At 47.7% G+C, this 15,842-nt stretch overlaps 1 protein-coding gene across 1 annotated transcript in view; it reads left to right on the forward strand.

Annotated features, from left to right (window-relative positions):
• Positions 1–15,842, forward strand: part of SLC22A31 (solute carrier family 22 member 31) — a 220,486-nt gene that overhangs the window by 106,010 nt on the left and 98,634 nt on the right. Inside the window, exon 4 of the mRNA XM_085640018.1 lies at positions 15,260–15,428. Coding sequence (XP_085496144.1) covers positions 15,260–15,428 — 169 coding nt within the window. The remainder of the gene's footprint in view (positions 1–15,259; positions 15,429–15,842) is intronic.

The raw sequence follows: 15,842 nt of genomic DNA on the forward strand, positions 1-15,842 counted from the left end.
GCCGATGGTTTTTTTAGGATGGGGGATATCTGACCAACTTTGAGGATGTCTGGGATGATTCCTTGTGAAAGAGAAGTGTTTATGATCCTGGTCCATAGGGGTAATAGCAGTGGAATGAAGGTTTTTAAATGGGTTGCTGGGAGAGGGTCTGTGAAGTGATTGGAAGGGTTCAGTGCTGTGATCATTTATAAAATAGTTTCTTCATTGTAGAAGCTGAAGTCGGTCCAAGAGGCATTGTTCTTGAGTGCGAGCTTTGGAGGGGATGTTAACGAAATGCTAGGTATGGTCGGTGCACCACTCCTTTGTGGGTCAGTATGTGATAATAGGTCATTAAGTAGGACTGTCTTTAAGTTTTCAGTCTTAGTTGAGAAAAAGGATGCAAGATCCTCACAATTGGGCAGTGTTTCGGGATCAGCTTGGGGGGAGTGGGAGACACCCTTGGATTGGGCTTTGATTATTTCGAATAGTCTTTTGGGACAATTCTTGGCTTGGTCTAATTGGTGACGAATGAAGTCAGCTTTCGATCGTCTAATCTTTCTATAGTAGGAGTTTATTTTACTTCTTAGCAATTTGAGGAGGGCAGCAGATGGAGCAGCTCTCCATTGTCTTTCAGCTGTTCTTAGAGATCTTCTGTCTTCATTTAGCCTACCATCATACCAGGGGTTTGATCCTTTTGCGGTGACTCTTTTCAGTTGTAATGGGGCTAAGTTGTCTAGTACCTAGTTCATAGAGTGAAAGTAGTGGTTGGTTAGAACATGTACATCATTTAGACCCTCCAGTGGGGGTGTGAGGGTGTGACTCGCGGTTGTGAGCGAGGCCGGGGTGATGTTTTCAAGGTTCCTCTTCCAAATTTTCGTTCTCATTGGTTGGATAGAGAGTGGCTTGCCTTCCTTGATGATGTGGAAAGTAATTATGTGATGGTCAGACCAATCGCAAGGGAGGATCGAAACCAGCTGAGTAGAGTCTATTTTGGCAATTACTAGGTCGAGGATGGAACCCTTATCGTGGGTGGGGCAATCGCATATTTGGGCCAGATTAAGATCGGACAGAAAAGCTTTGAGGCTATTGACCTCTGAGTCTTCAGGATCATTCCAGTGGAGGTTGAAGTCACCCAGGAAGATTTGCGTATTTTGTTGTCCGACATTTGTGGCTATGATATCCATTATTTGTTCGATGAAGATGGGATTGTTTCCAGGAGGGTGGTAAAAAGAATGTAGAGAGCATAGGGGCTTGTTATTGCTCGTGATGTCTAGGCAAAGGTACTCACATGAAGAGAGCACCGGTGAGTTGATGCGGTTCACCGACAGGTGATTCTTATAGATGCAGGCAATGCCACCCCCAGGCCTATCTAGTCTATCAAGTCTAGTGATGAAGTAATTAGGGGGGACTAGTATGTCTAAGAGGGGCGTGGAGGAATTGTTTAGCCAGGTTTCAGTCAAGATTATGAGATCGGGTTCAGTGGTTAATATGAGGTCAGCTATATCCGTGGCATGACGTGATGCAGATCTACAGTTCAGTAGGATACATTTGAGCTGGGATATAGAGGGAGTAGTGTTATGGTTGTGGAGGATGGGTATCCTCTTGAGGTTATTTTCAACTATACCTCTAGGAGTATGTCGTTTCGAGACACTAGAGGCATTGGGTTGGATGGGTTGGATAAAGGACAATTTTTGCAGGTCGTCTGTCTGCATGGGTTCCAAGGGAGAGGGTGGGGGTAAGTAGGAGCGAAGAAGGGAGGTAAGATCTTTCTCAGATAGTGTGGATGTTTTTCTGTTGGGACGTGATGGGGCATTGGGGTACGGTACTGTTTTCCAACTGGGGGGCGACTGAGACAAGGGGCTAATGCATGGCTGATGAGGGTATTTAGTTTGTGGCTTGTGTGGTTGGAGAATTAGGTCGTGAAGGGTTTGGATGTCCTCTTTGATTTGGAGAAGGGATATAAGTATCCTATCCAGACTGTGGTCTGTTGTAGGGGTTGTCGTGGTTGAGAGGGGACGTGACTGGGTATTAATGTGTGCTTTCGACGTAACTGGTTCAATGTTAGGCAGTATCTCAAAGTGGCCAACATTGGCTGGGGGGGGAGTACATAGGGGATGGGAGGGGGTGTTAATGTGAGCAGAAGGCAACGGGACCGTGCGCTTCGTGGTGCAGGGAAAAGGGGAAGATGGGACTGCAAGCTGATCAGGAGTGGTGCAGGGGGACTGGGGAGCGACGAGGGCCCGGTCAGCCGCGAGGTTGTTGGGTGTGGGGGTGGAGGTGGAGAGGGGAGTACCATAAGTATGATGGGGAGTGTTAGTGGTAGGCGAGGGGGCGTGTGTGAAGGCTGGGAGCGAGATAGAGCCAATATAAGGCGAGGTAGGTATAGGAGAAATTGAGATGGTGCTGGGGGCCGAGTATGAATTGTGTAGGTTGCTTAATGGGTTGTCGGCTACGCCAGGGCTGTGAGTTTTATTGTTGTGGGATAACGCTAGGGGAAGTCCAGGTGCGGAGTCCGCGGGGGGGTCAGTCCGATAGTTGGGGGAATGGTTAGATGGTGAGGTGAGGTAGGGACTTGCGACCTTTGCTTTGATGATCGGGAAGATGTTATCCAGAATGTGAAGATTATGGTCTGAGGCCTGCATGAGGATGATACCATTATTATAGATGGTGATAGTGGCCTTCGCTATGAAGAGCGGGGAAGGAGTGATGTGTAATGTGAGACCGTGTGCAGTTTTTTTGGTGGATGCAGTCGCGAGTAGTGTGAGAAAGGCTTTTCTCCATTGTGCTCTTCTTTTGGTGTAGAAAATGATGTCGTTAGTTGTGCGTCCTGTGTTGTTAGAGAAGTAGGTGTCGGCAATAGGTGTTTCGGGGTGAGATTTTAACTGCCAATGTTTAAAGTCTTTGGCCGATTTTTTTGAGAGGCCAGGGGGGTATTTGATTGAGTAGGTGTGCAGGCCTATGGGCTCCATAGTGTGGGGCTGGTGGGATAGGGGGCTTAGTGGGAAGGGGTAGTCGGGTACAGGAGTGGGAGAGGTGGTATATAGAGGATGACCTAGAGGCTTCTGTATCTATGTAACTTACACCTGTTGGCCTATCCAATCAAATCCTAGCAGCTACTAATATGTGTCAGTGACGACATCCTCGTATGCATCTTCCTCAGTGATGGTCTGGCATCCATCGAATTAGATACTAGTAGTTCCTAATATTTATAGGATGTAAACATCGCTGGAATAATGGGTTAGGACGACTAGGTGTTGGAAGAGTGGGTATGATCAGGTGAAAGTGCCTAGAATAAAGGGGTAACCAGCTGGCTGTAGATGTGGAAAAACAAATCTTGTTGGTCCTATCACTCTTTCCGTGCTACAAGCCTAGTTTATGGATAGTCCTTTGTCCGTTTCTATGTTGGAGTTGCTGTGCCTGTTAGTCCTATGTCTTTGTCCATTTTGTGGTTGCTGTGACGATTAGTCCTATGTCTTTGTCCATGTTGTGGTGGGAGGAGGGTGGTGTTTATCTTTTAGAAATACTCCCATCTCCAGCCATTTTGAATGGAGTGTAAATGAAGGGTAAATGCTGAGAATAAACCTTTTCAATCCCTAGATTACAGTTGTGCTGCCTCAGAGCGCTGTTTTAGTTTTATTTACATCAGCGTGTCGATTCTAATTCACCCTTGATTTCTTATCCCTCCCACTCGTCGATATCATGGTTGTACTCCCCGCAATCTTGGGGCGCCGCCATTTTGGGATCAGGCAGCCTGCAGGCTCTTAAAGTTTGAAAAGTAATACTCTAAATAGAAAAAGGAGCAGAAAGCAATCTACCTGGATCGAGGATCGTCGGAGGATCAGGGCTCCTCGTTTACGCCGCCTCCGACCGCGTTGAGCGCCGATCGGAAGCTCCGGCACCGTTGACGGGGAGAGAGGGCAGCTGTCGGGAAGCGCTATCACCAGGACGGATTGTCGTGAGCCATGCGGAGCGCCGACGAACTGGGGATATCCACTGGGCCTCCGGGAGCTCACTCATCTGATGTGGGTCAAATCAGGTCACGTATGACCCTGCGTGCATCATTGCTCCACTCCGGCCGGGGAGGACGAAGCAAGCGGGAGCGGAGACAGGAGGCGGTCGATACCGGGCTCCGGGCACCTGACGTCAACACGGAGGAATCAAAGCTGTAGTGGTGCCAAAATCCTAACCTGGAGATCGCATTTGGCATGCCAGGACTCTGGACAGCTGGCGGGCATCTGTAGGACACACGACTGGGCATCAGGGGAGAATCCTGTAATGGCGCCTGACTGGCAAGTCAGTCCCGGCACCGGGCGAAACGATCCGGGTCCTCTGCAGATGCAGCGATGGCGATCCGTGCGACGAAGCCCCACAGCGGTCGGCTGATCCTGGAGTAGAGGGTCCGGGCCGTAGCACCGGAGTCTGGGCAGAGCACTGGGCAGAGCAAGCAGGACCAGGGCCACCACGGAGATTGATCCAGCAGGTAAGAAAGATGTTTTAAATGTCAGTAGTCGCTGCAATGATGTGCTTCGGTGGGGGTCCCAGTCAGCTCCAAGGGCAAATGGAGGGTCGATGAGAACAGTTTATCGGGGATAAATACCAAAAGGTGATCCCCAAACCGGGAGCTCCTTGTGAAGCTCCTACACGTCCGCCATCTTGTCTACCCCTATCTCATCAGCTGGCTACTGAAGGCGAGCTCGCCCCAGGCAGTCGTCAACCACCCCCAGACGATGTGAACCTCCTAACATTGTTGGGGGTTCACCATCAATATGTCGAAGTCATACCTGACTCCTTTGTAGATGCTCCTGGTCACTGGAGCTATTCTGGATACAGTGCAATTTGGTGTCTTCACCTCCGAGCCGAGAGTCCAGGACATTCAGACTATGATCCTAATATTTCAGCCTCGGTCATCGGTAACTCTAAGGCAGTTTGGGGATGTTGGTCTCCGCATCCTGCTGGCCAAAAGCTTTAGGAGGCACATATTGGCTGTGCAGTGGGACCTCAAATCCCAGTGGGCACAACATCAAGGAAGTCTGTGGGATTGTATCCGAATTTCAGAGGAGACTGAAAAAAGTTTGCAATGGTGGCTACTGGACTGTAATTGGGTCAGTGGCAGTCTCCTCAGTACCCCACCCAGAGCTTTCAGTGGTTACAGATGCATCACTGCTCGGTTTTGCAGGCCACCTGTGGGAGATTGAGATCAGAGGCCTTTGATCTCAGACGGAGACGCAACTCCTCATCAGTTTGTTGGAGTTGAACCTGATTCACTTGGCGTTGAGTGCCTTCCTGCCCATCATGAGAAGAAAGCTGTTATAGGTGCGCATGGAGAACACCACAGTTATGTGGTATTGCAACACGCAAGCAAGGCAGGGTGGGCTCTTGGCTCCTGTGTCAGGAGGCTCTGTGCCTCTGAAAGTGCTTGTTCTCCAAAGCATTTCTTTGGTCGTCAACCACATGGTGGGATCTTTAAATGCCAGGGCGGATGAACTCCGCTGCAGGCACTTAGTGGATCACAAATAGTAGTTGCAACTAAGGTGGCACGGGGCTTCTTCCAGCAATGGGGAGAATCCTGGCTTACTCTTTTCGCCACTGTCAAGAACATGCAGTGTGAGCACCTTTGAGCTTGAGAGTTTCCAAAGTGTCTCTCTCTTGGGGACACCTTCCAGCTAGAGTGGAGCTCAGGACTCCTCCATGCATTCCTGCCACTGCCCCTCCTGCCTCAAGTTCTGAAGAAGCTCTTGTTTAATTCTTTCCCCCCACCTGCCGCAATCATGTTGCGCTCTCTTGCCCATGTGCTTCTTCTTCGCTCCCCACCATGAGGCAATCGCCCTCGTGAGCTTCTTCAGCTATGTTGCTTTCTTTCCCGGGGACGTCTTCCTTTTCCCCGTCTACATTGCTAGTGACGGTTGCCTCTGAACTGGGGTGGAGGGGCGGGGGGACAGGGGTTAGCGGATCAGAATGAAAAAGAAATAAAAAAAAGTACCTGCTTTGCTGCCGCATCTGCCGCACGTCTCTCCTCGTCTTTTGTTCTTCCCGGCTGCTTCCTGCACCGGAAGCACCCAGGCGTCTGATTCTGCCATCCAATCATGATCGGGATTGGTCTGAGTGGCCGGTTTGGCTGCTCAGGCAATACCTAGGAGGCTGGGCATGTTCTCAATCGGGCTGTGCAACACAGCCCAATGGAGAACATGTCAACTCAGCATGACTGTTTGGCCGGCCCTAGGGGGCTGGCCAAAGTGCCATGCGCATGTAGGGAGGGAGTGCAAACCACTCCTGCTCCCTCTACGTCAGCCAGCCCCGCCCCCACCCCGAGCCGCAAAGGAAAACAAAATGATAATAACTTCTTGTTATTCTCATTTTATTTTTATTTTCCACTGCTACGAGCAGTGGGGGCGACGCTCCTCCGCCAAGCGGAGGAGCCGCCACTGCACGTTGCTCTCTCTCGACTGTGTGCTTTGCTTCTCTTCTACCCCTGTGCTCTATGTTGCTGTCACTCAGTATCAAGTACTTATCACTGTGTGTTACTTCCACCACCCTCCTTGCTGCTTTCTCCGCTCCCATGCCGTCCATGTTGCTTATCCCCTCCCGCATCCTCTGTGTCGCTTCCACTCCACCCTGGCCCTCCCTGTTGCTTTCAACCCTTGTGACCCTCTGTTTTGCTTCCCGCACCTGCCCCACCCCCATCTCCTGTGTTGCTCCAACCCCGCCCTGCTTGTTTCTTCTTCTTCCGTTTGTCTCTCCCTTGGGTCCACAACATAGGACACAACCTCCCTTTCGCTTTCAGCCGAGACATCTCAACTTTTGGCATTAAGCACCCTGGGACGGTTGTTATTTTAACTAAAAGTGTGGGGGGAAGGGAACTAATTTTTTTGAAAAGTATGACCACGTCATTACCCATAGATCCCACCCACTTTGACCTCTGCACCCACGGTTCATATGACCATTAAAATAAATATATATATATATTTTTTTACACGTTTGTGAATTAACTAAAATATTTAATCATGTGGGTACTCATTTGATGTTTGCTTGTTTCTGTATTTTGTGTGTATCGTTTTGCAGTTCAAATCATCGAATATGCTTAGGAGGTGTGGGACTCCGGCTTCCAGTAATGACTCAGTGGAGGTCCCTGGATTCCAATAATGATTTAGAGGGGTTCCCCAGGTTCCAATAATGATTAAGTGGGGGGGTCCACAGAAGTCAAAAGGTGAAGAACCACTAACCTAGTGAGATTCCTTATTGGCATGGAGCTTGGAAGCCAGTTATACCCTTCTATGATAGACCCGCAGCAAAGGCACGACCAAGTCGAGCCCATCTGCGGCCTTCTGTGCTGGGTCAATGGCAGATGGCTAAGCATTGTGTAAACTTATTTTTTCTTCCATAGAACTCTGCAAAATGTGATCGCATTCCCTCATGGTAAAGAAGCAGGCCATTATGGCTACCAAACGTAACGTGACCACTAGACAAGGCTCACATGAATCCACTCTTTTGAAAAATGCCGCCACCTCGAGAACAAATTAACCATTTAAGTCTCGGCTTCCGGAACAGTAAAGTGCATACAACTTTAAAGTGACCCCAACAAGGAGACATTGTTTTGCGCCTTGTTGGGAAAATAGGAGCCACCGGTACAGCGGCATGTTGTGGAATTCACCGGCTTAGATTACAAATTTATCACTGAGTCATGGGACACTGATTATTGTGGGGGAATCACTATCCCCAGGAGGGTTAGACCAATTTATGATTTTTTTTTTTTTTTGCCATTTGTATCTCAAACATCTTCTCGTTCAGTCATCCATCTACGAGGGAAAATGTTCAACCTGAACCAGATTTGCAGATTTGTGGTTGAACAACCATGAATGTCTGAAGGCCTGCGTGCTCCGAATAAGATACTTCAATACCCCTGGCAGGCTGAGACCAATATCCCCTCTTGAAATTGTGAAAACCTAATAATAAGAAATACACTGCAGAATTAGCTCAAACCACAAAAGAGAAGGTGAAACTTGAAAGACCAGGGAGACATAGCTATTGTGCTTTAGGCAGAACAATAGGTACACGGCTACGGTTGTCAGTGGAAAAACCTTTATTTTGATTTAAAGGGATGTGTAAAAGTGTATTTTGAATTAAGGCAAACTCTGCAGAGTTTTATTAGGATTCTGCATAAACAAAGGATTCCAACAAGAGCAGGTGGATTACTGCGCCAACTCACATGTTCTGAATACATATTTGATCCATATTATGACAACTAATTTACCAAGTACGAGAATATTGATGAAAAAGCATCAAACCTGACATCTCAAAATCAGGCGTGTAGACTATATAGATGTTGTTCGTGCCCAAAGATCCACTTTTAGCATCTTTCTTTCGTTTTGTCCAGTTGACACCAGTGGTAAGGCAGTGTTTTTGGGCAAGGGTGTAATGGTGCAAGCCCAGCTGGCACCATTATACCCATGGGCACTGCACTCTCAAGACCGGATCGTCCACGGCTTAGTATTGAGTCCTTAGTACAATATCCGGCATCGTGCCAGGCCAGCTATGAACAACAACTTAACTATTAAAAGAAAACACAGAGGGCCCTAATAGAATTAAGGAACTACTGCGCTATCTCCATATCCGGGTGCACTTCCTGAGGATCAAACAACCCCAGGGTTTTATCAGAAACACTAGTCTATTGTTCGCCACAGAGCTCTTTACAGACCACGGAGGCTCTTGTTTCTACTCAGTACAATTTTAGGTGAAAAGTCAACAGTGTTCGCGAGCGGGAAGAGTCTGTCGCAGTCAATGTATTCATGCATTAATTCTTGTTGATATGGCTGCAACTTGTAGTGGGTACACACTGTTAGATTAAGAGAAGGACTGAAAGAAAATTATGCGGCAGGGGAGCACCAAAAAGAAAAGGCAAATTATGCGACATAATGCGGCACACCTTTTGATAGTATTCATTATTTTGTCATTTTTACTCATCCTACTACTGTCTGGGCAAAGATTTCACCTCAGAATCAGTTTAACATCCAAATACAGAAATAAGCAAATAAAAGATGACCATTTAATCTTCGCGAATGGCCTTCCACTGTGCGCGAAAACACGTTGCCACATTTATTTAGTAAGTATTCGATCCATTTGAGCTGGAAGCTATTTTTTTAATACACTGGAGATAATGTAGTGGATGATGGAATATGTGGCAAATCCAAAATTATCTAAGAAAAAAAAGCAGCATCTGCAGAATTGAATAATTCTAATGGCCCTGATTAAGAGGGATGTTCGAAATGGGGTTCTCTAGTTAGCAGTGGCTTGCACCCTGTCCTAAAAGGGGTAGCGTGGCACGAGCAGTCAGTCTTATCTCAGAGACAATGTGTAAAGCATTTGTAGAAAACACACACAGTAACACAGTGAAAGCACCACAAATGGGCACCAAACCAGTTTAGAAAAATAACCAATCTTTATCTGATTAAAACAATACCAAAACAACAAAAATCCAACATACACAAGTAAAGATATCATTTCAGTCTATAGGAATCTATGGATGCGTAACTTTTATGACAAAGTACCTGGGATGTGTCAAAAACAAAAACTGGCCCCGGGGAGATGAGGTGCCAAAAACGAAGTGATGCTTCGATTCCTTAATGCCAGAGGAGGTGATGCGTTGATTCCTTGCTGCAGTGCAGAGAAGGTGATGCGTTGATTCCTTGCTGTCAGGGGAGGTAATGTGTTGATTCCCTTCTGAAAGGAGAGGTGATGTATCGAATTTCGGACACAGGGCGTGGGTTCATTACCGCTGGGCAGCGTCGGTGAAGTCTTGATGCATGGGTGCGATGCGTGGAAAATCCTGTTGCGATGGGTCGATGTGGCGAAACAGGCGCTGCGTCGAGTTCCCAGCCGCTATACAGGTGGTGCGCCGAAATTTCATCCGCACAGTAGAGCCTGAGTCGGAGTTGGAGCGGGTGCTTCGGATGTTGGAGACTCAGGACTCTGGCTGCCGCGATCCTCTGGCTGCATGGCAGGCGCTGCATCAATTTTTATGATGCTCCGCAGCGATGCTTTGGATTTTCAACCACATAGAAAGACTGTGGCTGGAAAAACAGGCGCTGAAGGTCGATTCGTGGAGTTTCTTCTCTATTTGCTGCAGAAGCCACCTCCAAGGGGCCAGAACTGGAATTGGCACCACTTGGCAGTAAATATAAAATGATAATAATTCTACATTATTATTATTATTTTATGTGTTCCTCCTACGGTATCTCGGCAGAGTGGATCTGCTCTGTTCTCAGAGCAGGGGGAGGAGTGGTGGGCACCATATAAGTGCGCATGAATGTTTACATTCATGCGCCCTGTGCATGTTCTTCATGCAGGCTGCATTACAGTGGAGAATATGCCCAGACCCACATTCCCTGACGGAGTGCCAGACCATGGTGCTCAGGCCAATCACAGCGCTGCATTGCAGCATTGTGATTGGCTATGGGGCAGCCTGGGAGCCCGGGTGCCTTCCTGCTTCCTTTTTCCACAGAATAAGCCAGGAAGAGGACTGAGAGGGTGGAGGAGAGGCAGCGGTGGCCAGATAGCCGGCTGGTCAGCAGGTGCTTTTTTTTTTCTTTTCTTCTTTTTTTTTTAACCCTCTCTCCCCTCCTTGCCCAACTACTGCTTCCCTGGAGCGTCCGCCACCGGCTGCAGATGAAATCCTTGATGACCCTGAGACTTCTTAACAGGAGGCAAGCCTACATGCGCTCTTGAAGAACCTTGGCAAGCAGGATGATGAAAACAAAGTCCGGTCCTTTTACTGTCCAGGACAGAAGCAGCAAGCAGGAGGCTAGCAAAACACAGCAACAAGCAGGATGGCAGTTCCCCTCCTACAGCTCCTACAGCTCTTCTTGGCAGAATCTCATCTTAGTCCAGAAGTGTTCTTAAAATGTGGGGTCACGGCTCTAGTACTTATACCAGTTTCTGCCTTTAAAGTAGGCAAATTTGAAAGGATAATCTTTCTAGTGCACAAGACCCATCCTTGTCCTGACCTGGCTCCAGACACACTACAGGGGGTGGAGACAGCTTTGTGTGAGGACAGGCATAGCCCTGTTCAGGTGTCAGTGACAACTCCTCCCACCACACTAGCTTAGGATGGGCCCATCAGCCTGGTGATGGACCATTAGGATATGCAGGGGACACCTCAGCTCCCTTTGTGTGACTGTCTGGAGTGAGTGCACAAACAGCCCCTTTCAGTATAAACCAGACGTTCATGCCACAGGCAGGCAGAGGCACAGAATGGTAAAGCAAGAAAATTCCTGCTTTCTAAAAGTGGTATTTTCAAAGATACAATTTAAAAACCAACTTCACAGAACGATGTATTTTTAAATTGTGAGCGCAGGAAGCTCAAAATCCAAATCTCTATCTCTTCCCAATTGAAAATTACACTTGTAAGGTGTTACAAAGCAGCTCCAATGATATCCTATAGGAGAGATAGTCCTTGCAATAGTGCAAAACGACATGTAAAACACACCAGTACATGTCCTACCTTTCACATACACTGCGCCCTGCTCATTGGGCTACATTGGGCCTACCATAGGGGTGCCTCACATGTAGTCAAAGGGAAGGTTTGGGCCAGTTTCCAGGTCGACATGGCAGTTTAAAACTGCCCACACCGACACTGCAGTGGCAGATCTGAGACATGGTTGCAGGGCTACTCATGTGGGTGGCACAATCAGTGCTGTGGGCCCACTAGTAGCATTTGAATTACAGGCCCTTGGCACACACAGTGCACTTTACTAGGGTCTTACCAGTAAATCAAATTTGCCAATCATAATCACAATTTACACAGGAAGCACTTGCACTTTAGCACTGATCAACAGTGGTAATGTGCCCAGATTTCTAAAACCAGCAAAAACGAAATGCAGCATACAGTCAAAAACAGGAGTTCAGAAGCAAAAAAGACAAGGGAAACGCACGCCAAAGGTGCCATTTCTAACAAGGGACCTTTAGATATTTGTTTGCGCCTTCCAGCCAGCCAGGCCAGCATAGACCCTGGCATCAGTTCTCCTGACAGAGGACCAAACTCTATTAATAGAGATCCCTGTCTGCATGGAGGGGATCTCTGTGCCTTCCGCTCCACCAGTACAAAAGGGGGTATGCTCAGACGTGAGTCCCTTGCTCACTTTGCCACTGGATTCAAGCTAGCCTGGCTGAAGACGGCTGAAATGCCAGAAACCGGTCCTAGGAAGCTTGTTTCCGGTCCAGGGAAGGCATGGCTTGGCAGTTCGGGCTGGACTGTTCCCATGAGGCACAGGGTCAGACTGATTTGCATATGGCCATGTCTGAACTGGGGTGGCAGAGTGGGCTAAAGAACGGTGATGGATCAAACCCAGATCTGTTGACTGGGTGTGAGTGTTTGATTGGTTCTAATGCTCCGTCCATCACCACCTCCTTTTGTACCGCTTTGTTCGCCATAAGTTGGCAGGGTATGCTCAGACGTGAGTCCCTTGCTCACTTTGCCACTGGATTCAAGCTAGCCTGGCTGGAGACGGCTGAAATGCCAAAAAACGGTCCTAGGAAGCTTGTTTCCGGTCCAGGGAAGGCATGGCTTGGCAGTTCGGGCTGGACTGTTCCCATGAGGCACAGGGTCAGACTGATTTGCATATGGCCATGTCTGAACTGGGGTGGCAGAGTGGGCTAAAGAACGGTGATGGATCAAACCCAGATCTGTTGACTGGGTGTGAATGTTTGATTGGTTCTGATGCTCCGTCCATCACCACCTCCTTTTGTACCGCTTCGTTCGCCATAAGTTGGCAGGGTATGCTCAGACGTGAGTCCCTTGCTCACTTTGCCACTGGATTCAAGCTAGCCTGGCTGAAGACGGCTGAAATGCCAGAAACCGGTCCTAGGAAGCTTGTTTCCGGTCCAGGGAAGGCATGGCTTGGCAGTTCGGGCTGGACTGTTCCCATGAGGCACAGGGTCAGACTGATTTGCATATGGCCATGTCTGAACTGGGGTGGCAGAGTGGGCTAAAGAACGGTGATGGATCAAACCCAGATCTGTTGACTGGGTGTGATTGTTTGATTGGTTCTGATGCTCCGTCCATCACCACCTCCTTTTGTACCGCTTTGTTCGCCATAAGTTGGCAGGGTATGCTCAGACGTGAGTCCCTTGCTCACTTTGCCACTGGATTCAAGCTAGCCTGGCTGAAGACGGCTGAAATGCCAGAAACCGGTCCTAGGAAGCTTGTTTCCGGTCCAGGGAAGGCATGGCTTGGCAGTTCGGGCTGGACTGTTCCCATGAGGCACAGGGTCAGACTGATTTGCATATGGCCATGTCTGAACTGGGGTGGCAGAGTGGGCTAAAGAACGGTGATGGATCAAACCCAGATCTGTTGACTGGGTGTGAGTGTTTGATTGGTTCTGATGCTCCGTCCATCACTACCTCCTTTTGTACCGTTCTGCTCCACCAGAGCATGCACTACTGGCAGGGATGAATGTCAAGTGAGTCATGTTTTATGCCTGCTTGGTATTCATTTTTAACCTACATGAACAGCCAAAGTGTTAGCGAGTTTGAGCAAAAGAAAAAATGCGAACCTGATATGTTATTGACCCTTGTGTGATATGTTTTCTCCCTGCCTGTGAGTGGTGTTCATGGTAAGTTTTCCCTGCCTGCCTCCCTATACCTCGTATGCCAGACTGAACCAGAAACAAGCAATGGCAAAGCAATTAGGTTTGGACTTGGGAAGAGTGCTATTTTTTTGCAAGTGTATCAAAAATGTGAAAGTAAAAATTCTGATGTTGAAAGGTGGCAGGCATAAGTTTGCAAAGTAAAATAAGCTAAAAAGTGCACCACTTTTCAGGCAGCCGTGCTCGTGTGATGAAGCAAAATGCAGTCACTCACAGTGCAAGATAGCCAATGGATGAAGTGGGCTGACCCTTGCTGTGGTGGCTTGGTAGCAAAATATGAATCATACTTGAACAAACCAGTGGATGAAGAGGACTGACTGATAGCCCCTCTATTTGGGTATATATTTTAATATGCTTTTTTTGAAACCACGAGGCTTCCAAGTAGCTAAAGCCTGTAGGCCAGACCTAAAAGTCACTGACAGTAGGCCTGACCTAAAAAGTGTGGGGCAGCTGTTACATTGACCTGGCAGCACAGTGGCAGATGGGCCTCCAAGTCAGAGGTTTCCGCTAGCAGAGCTAGTTGTGGCCTCATCGGTGGAATCCTTATCCCCAGCTTTAAATGGAGAATCCACAGATTGGAAAAAGGAGCATCTGGTTTATTTGAGCTGATTCCACACATTTGCCAGCCCCTGAGTGAAGCCCAAGGTCTTTTCTTGCCAATAGAGAATATGCATTTTCTATTCCGTTCTCAAATTGCCAAATCAAAATGCAGTGTCCTGCAGGAGTTTGCAATGCCCACACTGTTCTTCAGTGTTCCTCTCCTCGTGTTAGCTGACTCAGCTATTTGGAATACTGTTCATAATCATTCTAGAGCAATGCAAGCGGTACTCAAATACTGCTTTAGTTGGCTCTTTTGCTGTCTACCTTACAAGAGATTTTATTCAGTTGTTTAATTGCTATTGATCACTGGATGCTACAGAAAACCTGAAGCACAGTGCTCCATAGACAGATGTCCTAGTAGTTGGATCAAAAGATACAACTAGATCCACTGAAGTCTGACCAGAAGCACCTCTTGACCTATATCTTCTCCAGTCACCTTGGTCAGTTGGTTCATTTCTTCAAGTCAGAGCAACTAAAACAGGCTTATTTTTTCTTTCATCTACTGTTGAGGGGTTTTCCTTTGCTTCAACTGTATGCACAAAAGAACGAAGTTGGGGCACTAATTATTTCCTGGCTGTACTGTCAGTAGAATTAGATCTTCAAGTGTTTTTGCTGTCCAGCATTCTAAAACTTGAAGGATCTGCTGTTTGGGTTCAAAGGACTGTGTGGCCCCAGACTTAAAATCACAGAACAGTTTGCCGACGCATCAGCAAGTGATTTGTACAGGACTGTGTATTGTCCATAACGATTTCATGGTTTAGGCCTCTCCCTTTTTAAGTAAGAAGTTTCCACTTTATGGGTTCAGGTGAACCATGCATTTGTTGAATACTATTTGGAGTGAATCGGAGGCAGATTATATACTATACAGGCAGAGAGGCTAAACAAAGAGCTGTGCCGTGGCTGGCAGGATTTGAGACCTTTCTGCATTGGTACTGTATTGATCCACACATAGTGTTTGTTTGTGCTCTGGCTGACTTTGCATCCCTTTTTTAGGCCCCTTTTCTTTGGTTATTTATTGTAACCTTTTTACCCTTTCCACACAGGGTTGGAGGTCTGTGATCCAACTCACCGCCTGATGTTTACCATGGTTGGAGGTTTCTTCTGGGTCGCTGGAGAGCTGCTGTTGCCAGGGCTGGCCGTGCTATGCAGAGATTGGTGGATTCTGCAGGCTGTTGGGACTGTATCCTTGGGATTGCTCTTTGGGTACTGGTGGTAAGTTTAACTTCTTGTGCTGTTTCTCCCAAGATGGCTGGCTGTAGCCAAACCTTACCTGTCCATCATCTCATCAGAGAGTGTTTGTATGCCTAACTCGTGCTCTAAGCTACCTTTGTCCAAGACATTGACCAAGTGACTCAGTTTGATGGTGGCCGTTAATATTATGGGCAGCTACATCTTCTCATAATGTGCCTGTCCCTGCCCTCTGCCACCATGATGGCCAAGTCAGACCTGCTAGTTGATCTGCTTAGTCTCTATTCAGGAGCCAGAATAAAGTGAACCAAGACAACACCTGCAGTCAGTTGAAATCACCACTGATGGCCCATCATGGTCTTTGTATTCTTGTGTTGATGTGTTTAGTCCTCTTTGGGAATCCTAACAAAATCACATAGCCACATTATTGAGTTTAAG

This window comes from Triturus cristatus, chromosome 12 (assembly GCF_964204655.1).
Source record: "Triturus cristatus chromosome 12, aTriCri1.1, whole genome shotgun sequence".
Lineage (NCBI taxonomy): Eukaryota > Metazoa > Chordata > Amphibia > Caudata > Salamandridae > Triturus > Triturus cristatus.